Below are 27,587 nucleotides of genomic sequence, written 5' to 3' on the forward strand. Positions count from 1 at the left end.
ACGCATGGCATACATTTATTGCTTATAAATGCCTAAAATGCAAAAATGTTAAATTCCCAGACACACACCATAACAGTTCATAATGGGTTTCATCGAGTCATACTAGAAACGAAGATCTTTAAACAACGTTATGACATGACAGAAGAATCACGGGTCAGTGTGTGTGCGTGTGTGTGTCTGTCTACCTAGCATTATTCTGTCTGTCTTAGTAAGTGTATTTCTTTCAAACTTTACTTTCAAAAATGTGTTTATTCACCTTATTTGAACTTCTATGCTGAGGTAGAGACAAAAGGCCTTTATCCTGGGTCATCTGAACAAAATATACTGTGAATGTTCTTAAGTATGAATATGAATGTATATAAAGATATAGTGTATGCTGAAATAAAAACATTCATTTTGTTTACTACATTTAGGAAGTGCAACTATCAATACAATTCATTCTCTGGAAGACCATGAGCATATACTCGTATCCATTAGGTGTAAAATAAACTCAGTGATATAACGTTTCAACATCACAATCAAAAAATTGCTGCCTGCCAAGATCACAACAAGACTTTCTTGCCTATTCCAAAATAATGAAAATAGGCAGCAGACTTAATAATATTATATTTAAAAAAAACAATAAATACATTAATTATTGTCTAAATACTAACTAGCATCATTTTAAAACACTTACTCGCAATTTGTATCTCCTAGTCACAGTCAAAGAGTGATATAGTTCCCAAGCTGCTCTGCAGGTTATATCTCAATTTTACACAAACCCTGAATCACACCCCTCAAATCTATAAATATAGATCATATCCAATTTACAACAACACTTTGTTTCTAAAGTGATGTAGGATTGTGGTTAAAGATCGGATCTGATCTGATCTAAGCTAAAAAGGGCTGAGCAATATAGCTAAAAATAAATAAATAAATAAAAATCAATATTCTTCAGGCATTTGACAATCTCGACATAATCTGAAGCAAGCAGCCAGTGTAGTAGCCTATTAGATAGTAAGTAAAATACAGTTAACATTTAGTTTAAAATAATCAGTGCATGTTTTCCACACTGTTTTTAAAATATATTTCATAAGTTTAACTTGTATGCACCAATATAACAATTTGCAGTAATAAACAGAAGTAATTATGCATCTGTTTTTTTTTTTTTTTTTTTTTTTTAAGTAATGGCGCAAATTTGAAAATAAAACTAAAGTTGCGCTAGTCTTTTGTGTCTTTTGAAACAGCTTCTGGAACAAGAACAAATGTATACTATTTGTAACAAACTCTTCTTTTTTTGTTAATAAAAAGCAAAAAAAAAAAACAAGAACAAATGTAGGGCGGGGCTTGATTTGGTCCGTGAGGATTTGATTGGATGGTTGGATGGTTGTGGTTTACTATTGGTGGATCTCATGTGAGAGTGAAGAGAAGAGATGGCGCTGCAAAAGGGAGGGGAAGTTATTTTGATTAAAGATTATGAGGAAACATGAAGTTAAACAAAAAATTATGATGATGATGATGTGCATAATAAATACTGCGATATTCCATTTAAAAAAAACAAAGATTGTCAATTCTGATTTCTTGGTGACTAAACTGATTCACGAAAAATACTTCTCTTTTAATGCTCTCAGTGTAAGTCACGATACACAGAAACATTAAAACTAGTTTGATGATAGTTTTTATGCGATATTCACAATGCTGCATAATTTTAACGGTAAAAGAATGTAAAAATGCTACAGTGAAAACAGATACTAGTATTTCAACAGATCTGTAAATTAGCATTATATCAGATAATGAAATATGTTTTTTTTTTTTTTTACTGTAAATTTAACTTAAGTATGTAAATCCTAAAATGTTGCTACCGTATTACCGTACGGTAAATTTCTGACAACCACAGGCAGTTTTTTTTTTACCGTAAATTTAACAGAATTTTTTTTTGCAGTGTAATTTTCAATTCTCTATATCGCCCAGCCCTAGTTAATTTCTCTAAGAAATGAGCATTATTCCCAGCAGATCAGGAGTGAGAAGAGTCCGATCAGGAGCATCAGGAGCAGCAGGAACAGGAACCGTGTGCTGGGGAAGGAGGCGGCTGGACGTCCCGGTCGGCTCCGCAGGTACTGGTCCACCGAGTCCGTCAGGCTGAACTTCTCAGGAACGAAGCCCAGTTCTCGCTGGGCCTTCTCGATTTTAAAGGTGTGACTGACAGCAATGCTTCTGACCTGAGAGAGATGCAGAGGTCAGGAGAGGTCAACATGCTAACAGCAGACAGAGATGAGGTGATACTGATCTGGGGCCTGTACCATGATGGTAGTTGAACTAACTTTCGAGTTGACAAAACCAATCCAACCAGTCTTTGGATGATGCTGATTATCAACTTTCTCTGTCAACTCAGGCTTTGATCCTGAGTTTAGGAGTTTAGGTGTGACATCAGTAGCGAACAGCCAATCACATGTTGAGAAAGAGTGAATCTGCGATTCATTTCTCACGAGAGAACTTCTCTCTTATGCAGAATATTACCAGATTAAAATAAATATTAAGAATTTGAACAAATTTACACAGCAAGAAGAAAACAGCTGTCTATTAAAAAGGACAACTAAACGAAAAAGTATTGCTATATCAGTGCAAGTTAAAGTTGTGAAGTTAGTTTATACAGTTGATAAAGGTATTGAGAGAATTGAACTTTTAAGCTCACATGTAGTCATTTTATAGCTTAATCTGTTGATTCTAAAGCGTATTTATATCGCCTTTATATATTTATTCCTTTAAACTGTGCGTAAAAATAATAGATAAACTAAAATTGTACGTGTGATCGATTAATAATTACATAAATAATATTTAAATCATACAAAATTATTATTCTAAATAAGTGTTGCTAAAAGCCAGACGAATTTGTCTTTAAAAATCATTTGCTATGTAGTGACCTTTAATTTAGAGTAGAAACAGGTGGAGTGGCTTTATCCTTTGCTCTCAGCTGATTGGTTCAAGTTAGGTTTGAGATCTCTTACCTGGAACATAACGTGACCCGGACCAGGTTAGCTGTGGAGCATAAGTTACTATGGCGATGAACACTGCTAAAAGCCAAACCACTTTCATGGTGCCTAAAACCCAGGGTTGGCGCAAACTAAACTGAAACACACCTGGCTAGCCACCTAAACTGGCTTCATGGTACAGGCCCCAGATCAGACACACAGGTCACATGCTGTCACCTACTGGACACCTCAGAGACACATGCTTCGTTAAAAAGAAGTGCACTTCACTGTATTAATGTGCACTTGTGGTGTAGCTACTTAAAATCTTATATATATATATATATTTATATAACATATATATATTAAACACTGTACTTGCAGATAATATAATAAAAAAAGGCCACTTAAAGAGTATTGTGACCTGTTTCATGACAACACACATAAATAAACTTTCAAAAAAGTATTTTTGTAAAAATGTTTAACGTTTTACTTTAAAGTAAAGTAAAGTTTCAATAATCTTTTGTCATGTTTTAAAGAAGTACACTTATTTTGATGTGTTGACTAAATCACATGTAAAGTACATTATTTTAATTTAAACTGTAGTGTTATTTAATATTATATTTAAAATGTTTAATATTTACAACTAGATAACATTATATTTTGAGTTTCTATTTATTAAACCAATCTCATTCATTGTATTAACTCAAATTTTTAATTTCAATGAATTTAACATTTTAAGGCAACCAGGTAACTTACTTTAAGTTAAACCAACAATCATTATTACAGTGAAATTACATACAAAGTATATTTAAAAACACCGTAAAATATATATTTATTAAGTACAATCAACTTGGATGTTTAAGTCATTTGAACTTAAAATGACATTAAACTGACTGGAATTATATTAAATTAGTTGAATCTTGTGTAACTGAAAATTGAGTTAAAGTAATGTAAAAACATATGTTGTCATGACTAATTGATCATATAAGTTTTTACAGTTTACATGCACGACACACGCTTCAATAAAAAGAAAATTACATTAAAATATTTTAGTTTATCAAAAATGCTTTTCAGTACATTCAGCAGTTTGCGTTCACATTCAACTTCAGCCAAATTTGAAAGACAATAGAAATAATTATAAAATGACATATAAAGATGTACTTAAGTCCTACGTAAGTTAGTAAAAAAAACCCACTTAAATTCAACTAATTACATTTAAAATGAATTTAAACAAGAACATTTTTTATTTAATTGTAAATAATACGCAATTAAGTGTAAAAAAAAAAAGTTACATTCAGTTCACACTTAAGTATATTCTTGCAAAATTGTAAATAGTGTTAAGTAATACGTACTATTTTAAAAAAGTTTGTTTGTGGCTGTTTTTGTTTGTGGCAATCGTTATTCGGTAATTTTTGTTTTGTTTTTTGAGTTGGTGGGACTGCTTTTCTCATTGGCGGACTGGTTTAAAGCATGATGAGAGTTTAGGTAGATTAAGAGGTGTCACAGTCGGATTGTCCTGAAACGGGACATGGCGCTGAGAGATGGGCTCTGGATTTGACTTCACAGATCAGATTCTGAGGGCTTCACATTTACTAATGGCTTTAATGACCTCCTTTTACCTGGCATTACTTTTACATTGAGTGTGTGTGTACCCGCGCGCTCTCCTGGCACCACGAAATGCCCCCGCGGTCTCTCTCCCCTTACCAGCCTTCAGATTGGGTATCGACACGGAAAATCTGCAGTGGGCCGAGAGCCAGAGATGGTTCCCCTGACCCAACACACACTGCTGTCTAGACCAGGAGCCGTCTGAAGAGTGTGTGTGAGCACGTTATAAAGCTCATACTCTCGAGCACGTATTATATGTGTAAATAATGTGTGTGAATTTGTGTATCATAATTGTCATTTGTATATATTTGTGTATGTGTATTTAGGTATATATGTACATATACATACATATGTGACCCTGGACCAAAAAAAAAAAAAAAAAAAACAGGCACATTTGTCAATTTTTTAAAATTGAGAGGTATACATATTGAAAACATAAGCTTTCCATTGATGTATGGTTTATTAGGATAGGTCGATATTTGGCCGAGATACAACTATTTGAAAATCTGGAATCTGAGGGTGCAAAAAAATCAAAACATTGAGAAAAACACCTTTAAAGTTGGTCATCTATGTTGGCGGTTGTGCTGCATTCACTCACAAAAATAAATGTTTGATCTATTTACGGTAGGAAATTTACAAAATATCTTCATGGAACATGATCTTTACTTAATATCCTAATGATTTTGCCATAAAAGAAAAATTTATAATTTTGACTTGTGACTGGTTTTGTGATCCAGGGTCACATATGTGTATATATGTGTATGTGTATAGTTATTATTTGTAATGTATATGTATAGATATGTAAATATATATATATATATATATATATATATATATATATATATATATATGGGAGATAAACTGTTCTATTTTTGTATATTGTGTTAGTATATAGTTAGTTTTCGGACTGCCCCCGGACACCCCCAATACAGTAAAACTGCACATTTTAGAGTGGCCTTTTATTGTGGCCAGCCTAAGGCACACCTGTGTAATAATCATGCTATCTAATCAGCATCTCGACATGCCCCAACTGTGAGGTGGATGGATTATCTCGGCAAAGGAGAAGTGCTCACTAACACAGATCCAGACAGATTTGTGAACAATATTTGAGAGAAATAGGCCTTTTGTGTACATAGAAAAAGTCTTAGATCTTTGAGCTCAGCTCATGAAAAATGGGAGCAAAAACAAAAGTGTTGTTTATAATTTTGTTCAGTGTATATATATATATATTTTTTTTTTCTCGAAATAAACTTCAATCAATCAATCAAAAAAGCTAATGAATGCTTATTAAGCTGATGTTAGTTTCCCCCAGTAGTGCCAACAGATGAAAAGCAGGTAAGTGTCCTCTAACCATAGCTTACTTTTTCTTCACACTAAAACAAAACTCTTAAAAAAAAAAAAAAATTCCCAAAGTGTGAAAGTAAGATTCTAAAAGTCTCTTATATACAGTATATATACTCTATTACAATTTAAAATAATTGTTTTCTACGTGAACATAATTATTTTAAATTGTAATTTATTCCTGTGATGCAAAGCTGAATTATTTACACACACCGGCCACTTTATTAGGTACACCTGTTCAACTGCTTGTTAATGCAAATATCTAATCAGCCAATCCCATGCAGCAACTCAATGCATTTAGGCATGTAGACATGATCAATAAGATCTGCTGAAGTTCAAACTGAGCATCAGATTGTGATTTAAGAACAGTGATTTAAGTGACTTTAAATGTGTCTAGGTTGTTGGTGCCAGACGGGCTGATCTGAGTATTTCAGAAACTGATGATCTACTGAGATTTTCACACGCAACTATCTCTAGGGTTTACAGAGAATGGTCAGAAAAAGAGAAAATCATCATCTTCTGATGGCCCTTGCAGCAGGATAACACATACGTCACAAAGCTCAAATCAGCTCAAATCATCTAAAACTGGTTTCTTGATCATGACAGTGAGTCACTAAACTCCAGCGGCCTCCACAGTCTCCAGATCTCAGTCCAGTAGAGCAGCTCTGGGAAGTGGAGGAACAGGAGGTTCACATCATGGATGAGCAGCTGATAAATCTGCAGCAACTGTGTGAAGATTTCATGACAATATGGAGCAAAGTCTCTGAGGAATGTTTCCAGCAGCTGTTGAATCTGTGCCATGAGGAATTAAGGCAGTTTCTGAAGGCAAAAGATGTGTCTTCAGTGGCTGGTGAGTGTATAAACACACTGAACAGTGAAACGTCTCAGTGTCAGCACTCTTGAAACACTGTTCAGCCAATTGGGAAGTTTTCAGATGAAGGCAACTTTGTATGGACATGTGAATCTTTCAAATATTATCCTTATAATTGTAATCAAGGATGTAAAGTTGCTTTGAAACATCATTGTGAAAAGTGCTATTCAAATAAACTTGAATTTAATTGAATCAAAGCATATTATAAGAGACCTGGGAATGCATAATTTCCACAAATTACTACTTCTATAATATTTCATTACAGGGTGTTGTTCACACTAGTAAGTCAGATCAGTTTAATAGATAACTTGCCATTAACCCAGAAATTGCTGCTAGTAGCAACAAATCTGACATTTTGTTCTGATATCATATCTTTAAACTTTCAGCTCAGAACGTAAAATCCCACATTTTGATTATTTAGTGTTGGACTGTGTGATCAGATCATACTATGAAACAGACTGGTGCCATCTAGTGGACAGAGGACAGTGTACACTTACAAACAAACCTTATAAACCGTAATATATGACACATTCAACTAATATTAAAATATAATAATATGTTGGCTACAAAAAGTATTTGGACACATAAGCCAAACTACGAAAGTTACAAAATATCAAACCGAACAGAGGCTTCTTTAGTTCCAAATGATAAAATAATAGATCCATTCATATTCATAACTGTCCAGATGTGTCTCAGTAGTTTTGATACCACTGTAAATAATATATAGAGTAAGATTTGTCTCAGAAACTGGGATGGAGGTCGCCATCATGTGATTGATATACTAATTTCCTGGTTCTTGTGTGTGTGTGTGTGTGTGTGTGTGTGTGTGTGTGTGTGTGTGTGTGTGTGTGTGTGTGTCTTTCCTTCACCTGTCCATCTCAAACCTAAAGCTCCAGCAAGGAGCTGGTGCCTCATGTTTTATTCACAAAGCAATCATCAAACCTGCCTCCACCTGAGCAGAATCACCCGTCAGGCCGTGGCTTGTGTTTCTCATGACTAATACATGTCTCAGCACCAGTCCACACCTAAAGACACCACTTCCTCAGACTTCAGGCCAACTGGCTCATCATGATTTACTACCATCCCAGAATCCACTGTGACACTTAAACAGCACATGCAGACTTCATGGTTACAGATGCCTGCTCGTGTGATGTATGAGATCTGATGGATCTGCTGTGATTATTGATTGATTGAGTTGATTGATTATCGAGTTGAAGGATTATAGAGTTCATTATGTTGAGTGCAGGAGTGCTGGATCTGCTGTGATTATAGAGTTGAAGCATTATAGAGCTGAAGTTCATTATGTTGAGTGCAGGAGTGCTGGATCTGCTGTGATTATAGAGTTGAAGGATTATAGAGTTGAAGTTCATTATGTTGAGTGCAGGAGGACTGGAGCTGCTTTGATTATAGAGTTGAAGGATTATAGAGTTGATTGATTATCAAGTTGAAGTTCACTATGTTGAGTGCAGGAGTACCGGATCTGCTGTGATTATAGAGTTGAAGAATTATAGAGTAATGGATTATAGAGTTGAAGTTCATAATGTTGAGTGCAGGAGGACTGGAGCTGCTGTGATTATAGAGTTGAAGAATTATAGAGTAATGGATTATAGAGTTGAAGTTCATTATGTTGAGTGCAGGAGTACTGGAGCTGCTATAGAGTAGAAGGATTATAGAGTTGATTGATTATAGAGTTGAAGTTCATTACGTGGAGTGCAGGAGGACTGGATCTGCTGTGATTATAGAGGTGATGGATTATAGAGTTGATTGATTATCGAGTTGAAGTTCATTACGTGGAGTGCAGGAGTGCCGGATCTGCTGTGCATGTTAAGGAGAGTTAAAGGAAATATATGCTGATGGAAACCTAAGATGCCACACTTAGGTTAGAGTTGTTGCCATGGCGCCTGAACCTTCAGTTTAACACACACACACACACACACACACACACACACATACACACCGGCCACTTTATTAGGTACACCCTGCTAGCGGGTCGGACCCTCTTTTGCTTTCAGAAGTGCCTTAAATCCTCATGGCACAGATTCAACAGCTGCTGGAAACATTCCTCAGAGACTTTGCTCCATATTGTCATGAAATCTTCACACAATTGCTGCAGATTTATCAGCTGCTCATCCATGATGTGAATCTCCTGTTCCTCCACTTCCCAGAGCTGCTCTACTGGACTGGAGGCTGTGGAGGCCGCTGGAGTTTAGTGATTCACTGTCATGATCAAGAAACCAGTTTGAGCTGATTTGAGATTTGAGACGTGTGTGTTATCCTGCTGTAAGGGCTATCAGAAGATGATGCACTGGTCTTAAAGGGATGAACATGATCAGCAACAATACTCAGTTAGACTGTGGTGTTTAAACAATGATCAACTGATAGAGATCCAAAGTGTGCCAAGAAAATATCCCTCACACCATTACACCTCCAGAAGCCTCAACCGTTGATACAAGGCATTATTGATCCATGCTTTCACACCGTTTACACCAAATTCTGACCCAACCATCTGAATGTTGTAGTAGAAATAGAGACTCATCAGACCAGGTAATGTTTTTCCAGTCTTCTACTGTGAGTCCAGCCCGTTTGGCACCAACAACCATGCCATGCTCAAAGTCACTTAACGCACCCTTTCCCCCATTCTGATGCTCAGTTTGAACATTAGCAGATTGTCTTGACCATGTCAACATACCTAAATGCATTGAGGGTACGTTTACACGACAACGATATGCTTAAAACTGAGAATTTTTTCCTTTGAGTTTTCCGTGTACCGTTTTCCGCATACATTGTCAAAACGCTCCTCATTCAAATGGATCCATGAAAACGACTAAAAACGCCTTATTCTGCTGCCAGACCATTAGATGGCGATAAAACACTATAGACTGAACACGAAATATGTGCACGACGTCACCGTCTTTAGAGATTCGCATTTTTGTTGTTTACACAGAGACCATTTTCAAAAACGTACACTTTGAAACAAGTTTTAAAAAGTGCGCTTTTTCAGGCACCCAAAGCGCTGCTGTCGTGTAAACGAATGGCCAAAACGCATAAAAAGTTTTATGTTTTTAGTTGAAAATGATGTCATGTAAACAGCCCCTGAGTTGCTGCATGTGATTGGCTGATTAGATATTTGCATTAACGAGCAGTTGAACAGGTGTACCTAATAAAGTGGCCGGTGAGTGTACATCTGCAAGTAAATCAAAGCTATATAGTCTAAATTATGAGACTCTATCTTGATATAATTTTTTGGATATTCAGTATGCATATTATTATTGGTTTATCTTACTATGGTTACATAGATTACAGCCCCTGTGAGTGTGTTTCTCTGTTTGTTAATGGGGTTTAATTACCTATAGTAGTGGAGGGAGAATGCAATGTCCCACTGCTCTCAAGATGGCATCAAAACAACTTTAGTAGGAAAAAGTGATCAGAGCAAACTGCATAATGTAATGAACATTTACCTCGTTTCTGGTCAGAAGCAATGGGATTTCCAGGATAGGCCTCAGAGTCACATGCAGTCGCTCCATCAGAATTGCTGGAGAAGACAAGAAAGTTCATTTAACAACTAAATTTCTCAATTCAAGCTCAAGGCACAAAAATAGGATAAAAAAACAAATAAAGAATAATTTTAATGTCACACCTGCTGAGTAGACCAGAGACACAGGAAGGTGAATCAGCGGCCGACCGTAACCCAGTCTTTCAAACTGGAAATAGATAAAGGTATAGTATTGTAATACACAAAGAAATCTATACGGGTTAATTAAATATACAGTCAAACCAAAAATTATTCAAACCACAGATGTAACTTTTGATTATTATTTTTTTACTAGTGGGTGCAGGACACTATAGGTAATTTATGTAAGTGAGGAGAGCAAAACAATAGCCTGGGTTTCCCCATGCTGCCTTGAGCGCAGCGCGGCAGCCTGGACACCATGGACCAGATTTTCCCCTCAAAAAGGGAACTAATCACAGAACGGGGAGGGAGCAGCAAGACGATGATGACGTCTATGTGACACACCGAAGCCATTTGTTTATATCTATGGATCCAACATGGCATCAGACGCGAAGTTACCTTTCGATGGAGCCTTAGATAAGTAGTTTAGAACGCAAGTTTATTTCGTCTTCTTCCTTGTCGAATTTCTGTCGCTCTAAATACGTCATCTGGTATAATTGAAACGATTGGCTATGAGCTACGTGCAGGCGCATTTGATAGACATTCGTAGCGCCCAATAAACGGCTCTGGGCATTCGTAAACCACGCCTCAAATACGAGAAAATGAACATGTGGTTCCCAGACCACGTCTCAATGAGACGAGGTCTGACGTTAGCCAGGCTAGCAAAATAAAGTAAACTGTGACATTTTATACCCAAAAATTATTCATACAGTGGACTAACAACAGTAAAAAATATAAAAATTTGGGACCAAAATGTAACATGTATGCTCTGTCTTGTGTGTTTTTGGTTCAGTCCCTGTGACCTAGTTTTCCCCAGTCTGTCTAATTAGCAATGTCACTCACCTGTGCCCTGTTTATCACTTATCTCATTAGTTCTAGTGTATACTCCCTGGGCCCTATCTTGCACCCAGCGCAATTGACTTTGTACACGGACGCATGTATCATTCCGATTTTGCATCCGCGCAAAGCGGACTTTTCCCTCCACAGACGCACGTCGGTTAACTAAGAAATACACTTGCGCTCCCCGGGGCGGTTCAGCGCAAAGAGGAGGCGTGTTCCGGCGCAAACGTTCCCTCATGCTATTTTACAGGTTTAGAAAACAATTGCGCCACTGACCGAAAAAAAACTGTTTAAAGTCAGTGGCGAGTTCCGCATGTTATTCATATGCTATTTTAAGGGCGCATGCTTGACCTTAAAGCTGCATTAAGTAACTTCGGGATTTCTTCGCTGTATTCTCGCTTTTTGCTCGCAGGTTTCTCTCTAGAGCTCCCCCCACAGCTTCGGAATAGATATTTGACAACACTGTTGTAAAAACTCGTTGGCTATTCTCAGACCCCAGAGGCTAGCAGATCAACGACATCAAAGCAGATGGGACATTCTTTAAAACGTCTTCTTCATTCGGGTTCGAACAGCGTGAGGGAGCGCAATAATGACGGCATTTTAGCAGATTTCTTTTGGCCGTAAAGCAATTGTTTACATCGCGAGAAGTTGCAAGTGCGTATTTTCCGCTCACGGGCACCAGAGGGGTGCGAAACGACCACCATTCAACCCGAAATAAGTATTATAACCATTCCAATGACTCCGAAGCTGTTCAGTTAAGGTAAAAAAAGTTACTTAGTTCACCTTTAATCAATGTAGCGTGTGCACAACGCGCATACACTTTGACTCTCTCATCTACACACAGACGCAGCAGTTATTTTTGCAAATCATACATTATTACGATAGATAGATAGATAGATAGATAGATAGATAGATAGATGGATAGACATTTTATTATAAAAGCATACATCTAGCTTACACATTTACCCAAATTATCATACGCCTGTTTAACCAAAGTTAATTTGGGTGTGTTTCTCCATCCCCAACGTCCCTGACGAGAACGTCGGTCTCCTCGGCTGTGAAGCGCTCCTGGCGCGCGCCTGGCAAATCCTCCGTTATAATAGGAATCCGCTTTAGATCAAGCGCGCCTGCTCTTAAAGGGAATGTGAGATGTCGCTCTGATTGGTTTATTTCACGTTACGCCCAAACCACACCTATGAATAATGAAGCTACTTCAGACCAACCCATTTTAGATTTGCGCCAGGCGCAAGAGTCATTTATCCCGCCGGGAAAATAGCAACAGCGCCAAGACCCGCCCACAAAGTTACTTGCGCTTTGCGCTTTGACACTTGCGTTTCAGATCGTTAAAATAGGGCCCCCTGTGTCTTTCAGTCCTTTGTCTGATCTCGTCTATGTGTAACTTGTGTTAGTGTGTGGATTTGCCTGTCTCCTGTGGATTTATTAAAAGACTATATTTTGAAATTGTAGTTAAATTTAACAGCTAACAGAGATTCAACATAATTCATTTGTGAGACAGTCTAACAGAAGGATGGACAAAACCAGTGAAATATCAACTGATCTTGGGATATTTAATTACCATTTTCTAAACTATAGTGAATAAACTGTGATAATGTGAGAAATGTTGATGGTGTCTGAATACATTTTGGTTTGGCTGTACTTGGATTGATTGCTACATACCAAAGGTGTCAACCATTCAAAGACATTGACAGACTCCCCATCATTGATAAAGTAGGCCTGTCCACTCTAAAAAAAAGTACACAAATAAACAAATACATTATGCATAATCTGGGTTCAATACTAATGATCGCAATAAAAATATCATGCCACACATACCGCCACAAAGGCTTTCTCCGCAGTGAGTGCTTCTGCTGCTAAAACATGAGCCGTCACCAAATTATCCACGTGCACCCAGTTCATCTTGGCATTAGGGTCTCCAAAACAGAAGCTGAACAACCTCCTCTCCACATTCACCTGAGAAGAGAATCATAAAACCATGTTTCTGCATTCAACAGATCTTCACAGAGCTAACTACACCCTCCAAGGCCCGATATCCTCCAAGCAAAAACAAGATTGGGGTTCGAGGCCGACTCGGAGCAGGGCACTTAGGATTGGAGGATGAGATTAGGAGGCGGAGCAATGAAGAAGTTTGGTTTGATTTCATATGTCCAACAGCGTTTTTGAAATATAGCTTACCCCACCTTTAAAACTGATCGGGTGAGTAGAATACAAGAGATTACATGAGGAAGCACAGACAGATGTGTCTGTATGTACAGTAGATACAGCACAAGCACATGCTGTAACAGGAGCTTCTCACAGACTTCATTAATATTGTACAGCTCTGGGCAACACTGGCACAGCTGAGCCTGTACAACTGTCTGGGTGTGTGTGTGTGTGTGTGTGTGTGTGTGAGAGAGAGAGAGGGGTCTCACCATCACCCTGTGTAAATGTCTTCTCTCTTCAGGACCGTAGATACCAGAGGGGCGTAGGACACACGTCTGTAGAAGACCACCACCTATCACAGGAATACCTCAGTATTATAAGCAGTTTAACCATGACCTGTTTTTTTTTTCATATTCACAAATAAATTAAAAGATGCCTACATATAATCTAAACAAGATTTTATTATTTAACCAAATATCCAGTTTTGACTAGTGAGCAATCAGTCAATATGAGATTTTTTTACGTTGTCAGTACTGCCATCATGTGCCGCTAGAGAGATATATAACATTATCAAAAGAGTTCTGTGGTTGTACCATAGTATAATAATGGCTATAGATGGCAATTCTATGGTACTTTGATATTTACTATGGTACTAAATGATTACATTACACAAGCATTCCTTTCCTTGTGAAAAAGAAGTGTACTCAATGTATTTAATGTGCGCTTGTAGTGTACTTCAAGTCTTAAAAGTGTACTAGCAAATTATATAATATTTATTAAATATTGGTCCACATAAAGACCATTTAAGGGTTTTGGGTGGATGGATGGATAAATTGCAACAAATGTGTAATTCGTTTAAATACATGAAATGTTTCAGTAGAAATTACATTTAAGTATATTTTAGTTTGCCATGAATGCTTGTCAGTACTTTCAGCAGTAATTTTAACCAAATTTCACAACAGCCGCACTGGCCAATATATCATTTCTATTACTTTTATGTTTTTCCTCATGATATCAAAGAAATCTAATGTTGATCTGCATGCTTGAAATAGCAATGTTCCTGAAAAAGTTGTTTCTCCCTTTTTGGTTTTGTAAGGAGGTGTGCAATTATTAGCGCAGAGACACACACACACACACACACACACACACACACACACACACACACACACACACACACACACACACACACACACACACACACACACACACACACACACACACAGAATAAGCTTCCCTCGTGCTCGGCTTTATTGTTAAGACTAGGTCTAATTTTAAAACAGTGTCAACAGGTCTGGTTGGGTTGGGTTGCAGGCTGTGGTCATTACCATAGCAGCTGTTACCTCAGTACCTCTACCCCAGTAGAAGTAGACACACACACACACACACACACACACACACACACACACACACACACACACACACACACACACACACACACACACACAATATGATCGGGGTACATGACACCACTTGCGCTTATTGCTATTGTGCCCAATAACAGGATTGACTTCAGAGATCAACAAGTTTCCATTTCCGTACCTTTTGTTGGTCTTCCATTGGCCGCGAGCACCATGTGTTCGGCGATAGCTTTAGTCCTGGAGTAATGGTCTATGTGCTTCAAGAGAGAACGAAAATAAAATTTACATTTAAATAAATGACAAGACTTGATGATCATTTGTAAACTGTACAATGACTTGGTCATGGTATAGTAGTCCTCAAATTAAATATAGGATGTCAATTCTCAAATAAAAATGCTCAGACTACAAAGTGTTCAATTAATTTGATAAATTTGAATTCTTTTTTTAAATATTTGACCACAACATATTATAAACCGCAATATACTATATAAAAGCTATCAATATGGTCACAATTTGTAGCCCAGGCATGGTAAAAATTATGATGAACATAATGTTATATTTTCTAATTCTAATTCCATAGAAATAATTTATCTTAAACACACCAACTAATAAATAGATAGCTTGTTTCAGCCATTAGTGAAAGTCATCACACATTAGTCAACCTCAGCCGAAAATGAGCGCCAGTGAAATCCGAGTTTGTAAGCTGTACCGTTGTATGATTCATCAGATGTTATGTATTCATGTATGACGTTTGGGCAGACAAAAGCGGGTGACTTGTGTAGCACCTCACTTGAGTGAGGTGTCGGATGGACTAATTTGATTCCATTAACCTTCCTTAACTTCAGTCTACTGTTCTTCTGGACAGTGAACCGGAGCACACAGGAGAAGAGCACGAGTCGAGCTTCACCATGACACACTAATCCCTAGTGAAAGTCATCCACTTCTCATGCCTGTGATCACAGTGGTCAGTAACGTAACAGATCAGTACATCCAGTGTACAGTAGATAGCATCACTGATTATAATGGGTTGTTGTCTTTTTTGTGATGTGCCGCAAATCACCGGTGTAGACATGAGCTGCGTCCTTGAGTCGACAACTCCAACGTTTTGAGCGGTGAAAAGAATCCCGACTAAATTAAAAATCTGATTTGCATTTGCGTTCAAGCACCGCAAAATCCCCAGTGTTAAATTAACACCCCTCAGTGTAAATATGTGTCCAACTTAGGGTGTTAAAATGAACACTGAAGCAGTTTAGTGCTTATCCCATAATAAAATACCCCATAATTAAGTGATTAATTAAGTGATGATTGGGCATTAGTGGTGATACCTGATGTTAATAAGCACAATCAGCGAAGGAAAGAGAAACAAGAACAGAAAAAAGAGAAACAAGAAAAACTACTGATTACCAGCCAATCAGGAGCCCAATCAGCCCAATCACCCAATCAGGAGCTTGACCACCCAATCAGAAGCTTGACCCAACCAATCAGAAGCCTGGACACCCAATCAGGAGCTTGACCACACAATCAGAAGCTTGACCACCCAATCAGGAGCCTGGCCACCAAATCAGTAGCTTGACCCACACAATCAGAAGCCTGGTCACCAAATCAGGAGCCTAGCCACCCAATTGGAAGCCTGGCCACCCAATCAGAAGCCTGGCCCACTCAATCAGGAGCCTAGCCACCCAATCAGAAGCCTGGCCACCCAATCAGGAGCCTGGCCCAACCAATCAGAAGCCTGTCCACCCAATCAAGAGCCTAGCCACCCTATCAGAAGCCTGGCCACCAAATCAGGAGCCTAGCCACCCAATCACCCTTTCAAAATCTGCTCCTTGCAGCTTAAAGCTGGAGCCGGGCCGCCTTTAGAACAGGGCTGGTGTTCAAAAAACAAGTTTTAAAGTTGAATAAACCAACATGTGTACTTCAGAAACGGTCTAAATGCAAGACAAATCAGAGCACAGTCAGTGAGCATCTCACCATGTCCAGCGGCACGCAGGGAACTGAGTCTTCATCTCCATCCTCGATGGGTCTGCCAGCAAACGCCACATTCACTGTGCTGGTGTAGACGAGTCTCGGGATGCCCCGCTCCGTACAGACTACAACACACCAACCAGAACCACATACTTATAGCAGACTTTAAATGACATCAAACTTCTTATTCTGTGTTAAAGGATTAGTTCACTTCAGTATTAAAAATTCCTGATAATTTACTCACCTCCACGTCATCCAAGATGTTCATGTCTTTCTTTCTTCAGTCGAAAAGAAATTAATTTCAGGATTTTTCTCCATATAGTGGACTTCAATGGGGTCCAACAGTTTGAAGGTCCAAATTGCAGTTTCAGTGCAGCTTCAAAAGCTCTACATGATCCCATCAGAGGAATAAAGGTCTTATCTAGCCAAACCATCAGTCATTTTCTAAAAAAAATAAACATTTATATACTTTTTAACCACAAATGCTCGTCTTGAGAGGTCTCACGTCAAGTACTGGCGGAAGGCGGAAGTACTGAAAATCACCCTTTACAAAAAAAAAAGTTAAATAAATAAAAGTTAAAACAACGATGTTGGACGATTTTGAAGTTGGAGGAGAAAACGAGATGGAGTTTTTCACCCTTCCCTGCATTTTTGAACCGGAACAGGCGTGACCTTTCAACGTGATTGCGTAATGCGTGGCGCATCACAGAGCTAGTGATAGACAAGCATTTGTGGTTAAAAAGTAAGTAAATGTTTATTTTTTTAGAAAATGGCCGATGGTTTGTCTAGATAAGACCCTTATTCCTCGGCTGGGATTGTGTAGAGACTTTGAAGCTGCACTGAAACTGACATTTGGACCTTCAACATGTTGGACCCCATTGAAGTCCACTATATGGAGAAAAATCCTGGAATGTTTCCCTCAAAAACCTTAATTTATTTTAGACTGAAGTTAGAAAGACATGAATATCTTGGATGATGTGGGGGTGAGCAAATTATCCGAAATTTTTTATTCTGATGTGAACTAATCCTTTAAATATTTCTTTAGCGAAGCTTGTCGCAAATCCTTCAAATATTGTCTCCCTACATGTGATGTTGCCTGTGAATCTGGTCAAAAGAAGGTATCTTAGAAGATCTCATAATCTAGAGCACATTCTGTATAATGCCTACATGGACAGCTCAATAAATGTACAACTCTATTTAGCCTTTGAATATGAAATCTGAAATGAACTCAATGGGAAATATTTCTAATACCATTAGAATACAAGCTCTAGTGAGAAACATTTATCTGAATAACAGGCCTAATAGTTACAGTACCAAATGATACAAATGTTGAAAGTTCACCGTTTATGACATTGTTCGTGCCGCCAACATTGACTGATTCAATCTGCTTTCTCTTCAGCTGCAGAACAAGAAAATACATGACCAGCGCATTTCACTTCAGTACGTCATGACATCACTCCCTAAACACTCAGATATTATAATGAAACAATAATAGTCATGTTAAACTGAAAAATGAAACTTAAAGCATTTATCACATCATAATATACAGTATCTAATTATGGCTTATAACAACTATGCGTTAATTTTACAATTAACAAACTTCTTTTTTCTTTACGTTTTTCTTTTTATGTTAAGATAGAGCTTACATGTTATGGATCCACACAATGACACTCAACATTTTGAAATGAATAACTTCTGATCTTCAAAATGTCACTTTTTTGTCATTTGTCTTTTCTATTATAACTAAATGATAAAATGCTGATGGATTAAAATGCTTGGCATGATGGTAATGACAGCAGTGTTGAGAACTGTGACTCTATGTTATAAAAATAACTTGTTCATAAAGGTAAAACTGATAGAAAATATGATTTTTATGAAAAGTGTTATCGATTTCGATCGCATACACTGGGGAAGGTAGAAAATGATAAATAATAAAGATATTATGGCAAACATGTGAACTTTAAAAAAAAAATCACTTTAAAGCTATTAAAATCTATCCTATAAAAGAATATAATAAAATAATGATGTGATATGGCATGTTTTATGCACATTAAAATGTTTAGTCACACTCGTTCGGTTCCAATTCTCACTTTTAACTAACTATTATCTATGGCTTTTGCCTCAATAAACTCCTTATTACTGCTTATTAATAGTTAGTAAGGTAGTTGTTAAGTTCGGGTATTGGTTCAGATTAAGGAATGTAGAAGATGATCATGCAGAATAAGGCATTAATTATAAGTAAACAGCCAATATCCTAGTAATATGCATGATAATAAACATATAATTAATAGCAAGAATTGAACCCTAAACTGAAGTGTTACCAAATGTTCTACATGTAAATATTAATATACTGTAATTCAAAGGACTCAAGTAATATTTGCATGCAGCAGTCTCAGTGTTTTAGTGGATTCTGATACAGAGCGAGCTCTCATTAGATGCACGTTACACACACTGACCTGTTCAGGACCTGACATCCCGTAGGAAGCGGTGTGGAATATGACGTCCACTCCCGCACAGATCTTATACAGGGCATCATAATCCCGGATATCAATCTGGAAGACAGACACACACAGATGTACAGAATCATAATGCCCTTCAATCACAGTGATGTACAAAAGAAAATCATTCATTACAGTTTTCTCTCCCATTATTTCATTTTTGTTCAATCCATAACACTTAAGAAACTATAGTCTAGAACAACCAAACTGGGAATGAATATTCACATTATTCTTGACTTTCTTGACTATAAGTTGACCTGATAGAACAGTTTGCCTAAAACCTTTTGATCACTTTTAGACAATATTTCTATATTGACGGAAACATCTAGCAAGCAACCATTGAAACAATGTTAAGTCTGATGTGTCAACACTAATCGCATTGAATTAACATTACAAAGTGACGATGGTTCAGTCTCATGAGTTCTGTCGGCTTTCATCAACATTTCAATAATGACCCAACATACTTTAAACATTGAAATGTCAATCTCAACCAAAATGATGGTTTGCATGATTGAAAACTCAACACTGTAACAATATAACCTTGCCATCTTGTAATATACTTATATTTATTCACTAATATACTGGTTCTCGACTGTTTTTGCTGCAGGACATCAACGCAGTAATAAAACCACTGGTTACAAAAAAATCCTTCAAATTCAACATGAAAGTTGTTATTACCATGAAAAAAAGTTATTCATTTTACCATGTAAAACCACAATATTCCCAAAATGATCAATGGGACATGGACTGAATACAAAATAAATGTCAATTTTGGTATCTATAAGTTTTGCTTGAAATTAAATTATTTCAATATTTGAGACAATATTTCACTGTGCAAAAACACATTTTGGGTTGGCAGGAATAATCAGCACTTTTTGCACAGATTTGTTCATGATTTTCAAGGACGAGGACACGCACATCTGTCTAACTTCTTTGTCTTTGACATCAAGGATATAGATATTTTTTCTCCTCCCTCTTTACTTTGCCATCCTAACTATGACAATACTATTATTAGTTGCATCATGCATTGCTTTTCCCTCTGCTGTTATTCATATTACCATGTGAAACCACAATGTTCCAAAAAAATATTAATGGGACATGGACTGAATACAAAAATGTTGTACATTTCAAGATAATATTTCACTGATCAAAACACATTATGGTTGGCGGGAATAATCTGCACTTTTTATGAAAGTGCCGTTCATGATTTTCAAGGACAGATTTGTACATGATTTTCAAGGACGAGGACACGCCATGCAACCTGGACATCGGTCCAACTTGTTTGTCTTTAGCACAACCTTTGACATCAAGGATATAGCCATTTTTTCTCCTCCCTCTTTACTTTCAAATCCTAACTATGACAATACTATTATCAGTTCCATTGATCATTGCTTTTTCCCCCACTATAAGAACAGACCCTCCAGCTGAGAACCCATAATACACCATTAACTGTAAAAAAAAAAAAAAAAAAAACAAGAGCAAAACCTGCTGAAACATTATCATGGCAGTTTCAGATTCACTTTCACGGATCTTCCCGTAGCCCAGCGGTTTCTCCGAGACATCCGAGTCATGAAAGCGCGTGCTGAAACCGGAGGCTTGAGCGCTGCACCTGCTTCTGTTACCCAACAGCCCCTCCACAATCCAGTGTCTCCAGTTTCCCCGTACCTGCTGGAAGACGGCTCCATCTGGGAGATCCCAGGGCGGCTTGAGGAGATCCAGCATTAGGACCGTGGCGCCTTGTCCGGCTAGAGTCCGGCCCAGCCTGAACCCGAAGTACCCGGCTCCTCCTGTGACCAGCACCTTTCCGGACCCACTCCGCCTCTGATCCGGTCCCACTCCACTCCGGCTCTGATCCGGTCCCGCTCCGGCCCCACTCCGGGCCTGATCCGGGCCCTCCAGCACGCAGTTGGGACTGTTGCACAGGGCGCCCACCGCCCCGTTGGCTCGGTGTCTGAAAGGGGGGGGGACGTCGCTGTGGCTCGGCCGACGGCAGTCCAGGACACACGCACAGGACCGGTTCTCCATCATAACACACTCAGTCTGAGGACAATCAGAGACAGTGAGAGTCTAATGAACCGGCGGACACTGTGAAACAGATCCGCCTGTGAGTGAGTGAATGAATCGATGCATAATTCACCTCTCCATGTAAAGAGGTGGAAGACAAACTTTTCCTTACACTCACCTTACCCAAAAAACTGCTCATCGAGGCTTCACACATTGATACACTATTTTGAATATGCAGTCAAACCAGAAATGATGACTATTTTTCGCTGAAGTGTTTTTCTTTAATTGCTAATGCAACCTTTTTACACCACCGACTGAACAAAATGAAGCATTGCTTGGTAATTGGTTGAGCTAAACTAGTACATGACCTCTATGACTTTCTTTCTCACATGTGCAACACAAAAGAGGATATTAGAAAAAATGTTTAAACTGTTTTTGTCCATACGATGAAAATCAGTGTGTTGTAAAACAGCACTTGGGGAAACTTTGCCGAACGCTGTACCACAATGAAAATTGGTCAAAAAAGTCGTTTTTCTATAAAATTATGCTTTTCTTTTCTATTTAATTGCAATCTTCTTTTAGAAATTGATAGATTTATATACTTGGAACTCATGCAAACCAAAAATAATTAGATCCTTATAATTTAATCCCTATCATTCCCAGCTAACTCTGCACTCTTCCCATTGCCCTTTCCGTAAAATGTTGCTGTATTCATTTTCTGAAATGAAGAAATCCATGTGTTGTTTATCATACATACAACTATACTACAATAAACACTTCAAATAAATAAATCAATATATAAACAAATAAATAAAGAAATAAATAACTGCAATCATATTATTGTTGCTATTTTCTATAAAAAAAAAATCCCAATGGGAAATAATACATTATTAAGATCAAAGGTTGTATCTAACATTAACAAATATGAATAAATACTGTAACAAATGTATTGCTCATGGTTAGTATATATTTAATACATTAACTACTGTAAACAAATAAAACCTTATTGTAAAGTGTACTTTTTGGTCCGATATTTATGAAAAGATTTATGAAGTCGAGGCATATCAAAGTCAGTCTTAAATCTGATGATTTTTTCCACTCAGGCTCTGGTGAAATTTACAGTTTTCTTATAGCTAATGTTTGGTCGTTGTGCTTATATTTTTGTGTCAAATGAATACAACACAAAAATACATCAACTCTTTTGATCAAACTGTAAAGAAACTGTTTGGGTTTTATTTTAGATCATTCCCATAATTTTAAATGATTTCTCTGAATGAATGGTTTAATGAAAATCATGAATGCGTAATATACAAAATATTATTATTTTGTCTTCACCTTAAACTGTCAACACCATCAGATTTAATTCAATACAAGGACTAGAAGTTCAAAAGTAATAAAGTATTTTAAATAATGTATTATTATCCGATGTTGAACAATATTGAGTGATAAGCAAAATAATAATAATAATAATAATAATAATAATAAAAAAAAAAAAAAAAAAAAACACGTTTAGTTGATAAGAATGACTCTGTAATCACCACATAGAAACATGAAGACTGTTAAAATAAAGTGTGACCCAGAATGGAAACTAGCCTACTACACATTTCTCCAATATCGATATAGCAATAATACAATAATCGAAAGTGCTCTATAAAGATGCACGTTTCATTATCAGCATCTAAAAAAAGCGTAGAAAATAACAATAAATTTAGCATTTACTTAAATGGGACTGTAATCGATATACCGGTAAAGACAGAAAGTCATTAAATTTGCATGTCCCCTTGTTTTTTTCCTGCACCTGCACATTGTATGTTTTCGATAGTTGATAAACTTTAAAACGACACATACCTGTCAGTCACTGGTCATATATGTGTGTTGTGTCCGTCAGCTGCGCGCGCGTCGCGTCATCTCGCTCGTGTCTCTGCTGTTCTGCATCTGTCAATCATCTCATCACCTGCGCTTCACCTGAGCGCGTGCGCGTAAAACAGCGAGTGCGCGCTTCACCTGAGCGCGTTACCGTAAAACAGCGAGTGCGCGCGAACCTCCACTGCAGCCAATGAGCACTCGCGTTCATCCCATTTGCTTGAGCGACTCTTTATTTCACTAATTCATTCATGCATCGTACATCTAACAATTGGAAAAAAGTACTTTTCACCCTCTCTAATACCTTGAATAATAGTGCAAAAGCATTTTATTGATGCATCTGCTCTAGAGGTAGCCTATCAGATCTTTGGCATCACAAATGCACAATAGCAAAGAATACTAATATACTTACTTCCCCTCACATAAAATACAGTGTCAGATGGTAATACCATGGTATAGTATGATATTTGAATCCTTGAATACTTGAGTGGGCCAATGGTTAATGTGAAGTGTGAAAGTCTATCTTTGGAAACAGTAATTCAGATATGTGAGGTTATGCTAGAGCGCCCCCTGCTGCCCACCTGCCCTACTTCAGCTTCACGAGATCCCCTGTGTGTCCCAAACTACACTAGAAAGCATGTCAGCTCCAGTTTGGACCCAGCCTATTATGAAGACTTCAGATGCCCAACACCTGTGAAGAGACAAACCTCGCGAAGACTTCAGATGATGCAAACTCTGAATCAACATGCACCAATGCTATATTTTATAAATGTCATAATCAGTTGTTAACAAACAAGTATTCATTATTTCAATGAGCTATTTCTGAAAGTTATGTATTTCAGAAATGTACATATAAAAAATCACAGTTAGCTAAAAATGTTTTAATTTAAACAATGTAATAATTTTTAGCTAACTGTGATTTTTTATATGTACATTTCTGAAATACATAACTTCTGATAATACATAAATCAGATACATAAATATAACTCTGATAACAGATCACTCTAAATTGTAATATGGATTTTCTGTAAAGCTGCTTTGAAACGATGTGTATTGTGAAAAGCTCTACACAAATTGTATGTGTTTTAATGTTATAATTAGTAATAATGTTATCTCTGTGAATCTTCAGCATAAGATCAGTTTCAGCAATCAGTTATTTTGAAGAATATTGAAATCACATAATACATAAAACATTTTTAACTCCTACATGTCTAAGACACACACAGACATCAACTATCAGCAGTGTTGGGGAAAGTTACTTTGAAAAGTAATGCATTACAATATTGTGTTACTCCCTTAAAAAGTAACTAATTGCTTTCTTAGTTACTTTTCTTAGAAAAGTAACGTGTTACGTTACTGTTGCGTTACTTTTTTTTCACCTGGGCTGGGCTTGTTTTTTATTTATTTTAATTTTTTTATATATAACAAAAAAGTAATATTTTGGGACAAATGCAAAGACCCTTTCACACCAAAAGTGAAATAATAAGCCTCAGGATGAAGGAACTGCAGTTTCACTCCTGTACAGAAGAGGCGCCGCTCAAACAAACCTTTCAGCTGCTGCTGTTCTGGATAACAGAAGAAGGGGATGCAGGAGAAGAAAGTTTAACACTTAGCCTACTTCACCAATAAAAACAAAAAAATGTTTAGGCATTTTTATTTATGGTTTAACTGAATCATTCAAAGTCAGAAGCAAGAACATTGGTCAATAAAGTGAGAATAAATGCATAACATATTTAGTTATTGGAGGTTTGCATAGAATTCTGATTCTGCATTTCACTGATTTTACTAATTGTGAGAAATATTGAATTATTATTATTATTTTTTTTTTGTGCAACTGAGATGAGTAAATGCATGCTCACATTTATTCTAGAACTAAAAAAAAATATTTTTACAACACCTCTGCACTTTGATTTGTCTCAACATGGGGACAAGAGAACTATAGTCAATAAATGGGAATACAAAATAACTTTTAAATTTGAAAAATAAGGTGTTACTTTACTAGCTACTTAAAGCAATCTAATTACATAACTGAAGTTATTTGTAAGGAGTTACCCCCAACACTGACTATCACCACATGAATCTCAACAATGGTGACAATCAAAAGTTTCATGTTTCAGTGCATGCTGGGTGCCAGGCCAGCATAGCACAAAACTCCCAGCATGCACTGCAGCATGAATAACTTATGCAGCTGAATGGTCTTTTTTTATTGCCACCATTGTTGAGATTAATGTGCTGATTTTTTATATATATGTCATAGCTTTGTTTTTATTTGTTTTATTTTGTTGTATGATGTGTTTTAAAAAAGTGCAGAAAGATTCTCTGGAGTCTGACTAACAATAATTATAAAAAAATAAACATTGAAAATTTTAATTCATGGTCATTAAGGTGTGAAAAAATGTTTGAAGTGGGAGGAGCCACTTTTACCAAAATGGCTTTAACTCAATGTTGGACATCGGCTGCGGCTGGATGTAACCGATCGGCAAGAGTAGCCGCGTGCAGGCGGGGAGGAGCTGCAAACGGAGACGTGAAGTCGGACACTTCTGTTTCCGTAGTGACCGCTCACATGGTGTTTGCATACTTTACCACAGCTGAAGTGAAATAAATGCAATATTTGCCAAATAGCCTAATACACAGATGTTTCTGAGACATTTTCATTCAACACTTTAGATACTGCTTCATACAGCATCTGTTTGAGTAAAGTTCAACTTAAGCTACTATCAATGAAGTGGAGTCTAAACGGTTTTTAATCAGTTTTAATTTGATAAACATGACACAATATAACATCGCAACGACATGAAAAGAGTGTTTAGCTGTTATAAAAAAAAAAAAAAAAAAGATTTGTGGGCTTTAGAGGAACTAAAAGTGTTTGAATAAACACAAAACACATGTGATTGTTGTCTTGTGGTGAATCCGGCCAATCGTGGAACAGCTGTGTCGTCATCAGAGCTCGTGCAGCCGCTCTTGAGAAGCTGCGCTGGCTGACTTCTGCGGCTACTCTCGAAACGCTCTCGCGGTACTTTGATGGAATGGCGTACGTCACAGTCACGTGGTGTCGGCGCTGTATCAAGTCGGACAAAATTTCTAACCGGTATGCACTGCTTCAAGTCAGCCACCGATCGGTCTGTGCAGAGCTGCATGAAGTCGAACAAGCCTAGACCAAACTTGACACACATATGTAAGAGCTCCACTGTCCATAAATTTCAACAAATGTAAATAAAAAAACAGATGATTGGTATGCTCATAATACCCAGTGTGCTTTATTATCCTAATTGCTCTTTTTTGCAATGTGCAAATACATTTTTTTGTAAATTGCTTTTATAGGTATTTTCCCAAACTTCCAGACAATACAACATACAGTCATGGTCAGAATTAATGGCACCCCTGGTAAATATGATCAAAACTGGCTGTAAAAAATAAATCTGCATTGTTTATCCTTTTGATCTTTCATTAAAAAATTAGCAAAATTCTAACCTTTCATTGAAGTAAAAGAATTGAAAGTGGGGGGTAAATCACATTATGAAATAAATGTTTTTCTCCAAAACACATTGGCCACAATTATTGGCACCCCTAGAATTTTTTACGAGTAAAATATCTCTGAAATATATTCCCATTAATATTTACCTTTTTTTAGCAAACCAGGGTGACTAGGAACATGAAACTGTCCAGCTATGACTTCGTGTTTCACAGGAGTTTAAATATGAGGAAACGCAAATGCCAAATCCCCTTAATCATTCATCACAATGAGTAAAACCAAAGAACATAGTTCTGATGTGCATTAAAAGATTGTTGAGCATCACAAAATAGAAAGTGGCTGTAAGAAAATAGCTAAAGAATTTAAAATCTCCATTTTGACCATCAAGGCAATAATTAAGAAGTTCCAATCAACTAAAGATGTTACGAATCTGCCAGGAAGAGGACGTGTGTCTATTGCCTTAATGGACGGTCAGGAGGAAAGTTTGAGTGGCCAAAGACTTTTCAAGGATCACAGATGGAGAATTGCAGAGGTTAGTTGAGTCTTGGGGGTCAGAAAGCCCAAAAAAATAAAATAAAAAATGAAAAACCTATCACCACATGTTCCCCTCCTTGAACTGCCACCTTAACGTGGTGGAGGGGTTTGAGTACCCGAATGACCCTAGGAGCTATGTTGTCTGGGGCTATATGCCCCTGGTAGGGTCTCCCAAGGCAAACAGGTCGTAGGCGACGGGTCAGACTAAGAGTGGTTCAAAATACCCTTTATGAGACAAATTAAATCAAGGACCGTGACGTCGCCCGGTATGGCGCAGCCGGGGCCCCACCCTGGAGCCAGGCCTGGGGTTGGGGCTCGTATGCGAGCGCCTGGTGGCCGGGCCTCCCCCCACGGGGTGCGGCCGGGCTCAGCCCGAAGGAGCGACGTGGGGCCGCCTTCCCGTGGGCTCACCACCTGCAGGAGGGACCGTAAGGGGCCGGTGCTGAGAGGATCGGGCG

At 37.6% G+C, this 27,587-nt stretch overlaps 1 protein-coding gene across 1 annotated transcript; it reads right to left on the bottom strand.

Moving 5' to 3' along the window:
• Positions 1-1,979: 1,979 nt before the first annotated feature.
• On the bottom strand, positions 1,980-21,459 carry LOC311304975 (putative short-chain dehydrogenase/reductase family 42E member 2; the record flags this gene model as incomplete). Its single annotated transcript, XM_084432383.1, has 12 exons — positions 1,980-2,198; positions 10,224-10,297; positions 10,403-10,466; positions 12,953-13,018; positions 13,109-13,246; positions 13,705-13,787; positions 14,975-15,050; positions 16,765-16,883; positions 18,100-18,157; positions 19,215-19,310; positions 20,922-21,296; positions 21,439-21,459. 12 exons carry the CDS (start codon positions 21,457-21,459, stop codon positions 1,980-1,982), a joined length of 1,389 nt encoding a protein of 462 aa, XP_084288509.1.
• Positions 21,460-27,587: the final 6,128 nt, after the last annotated feature.

Source organism: Rutilus rutilus, assembly GCF_951802725.1.
Source record: "Rutilus rutilus genome assembly, chromosome: 1".
Taxonomy (NCBI): Eukaryota; Metazoa; Chordata; class Actinopteri; order Cypriniformes; family Leuciscidae; genus Rutilus; species Rutilus rutilus.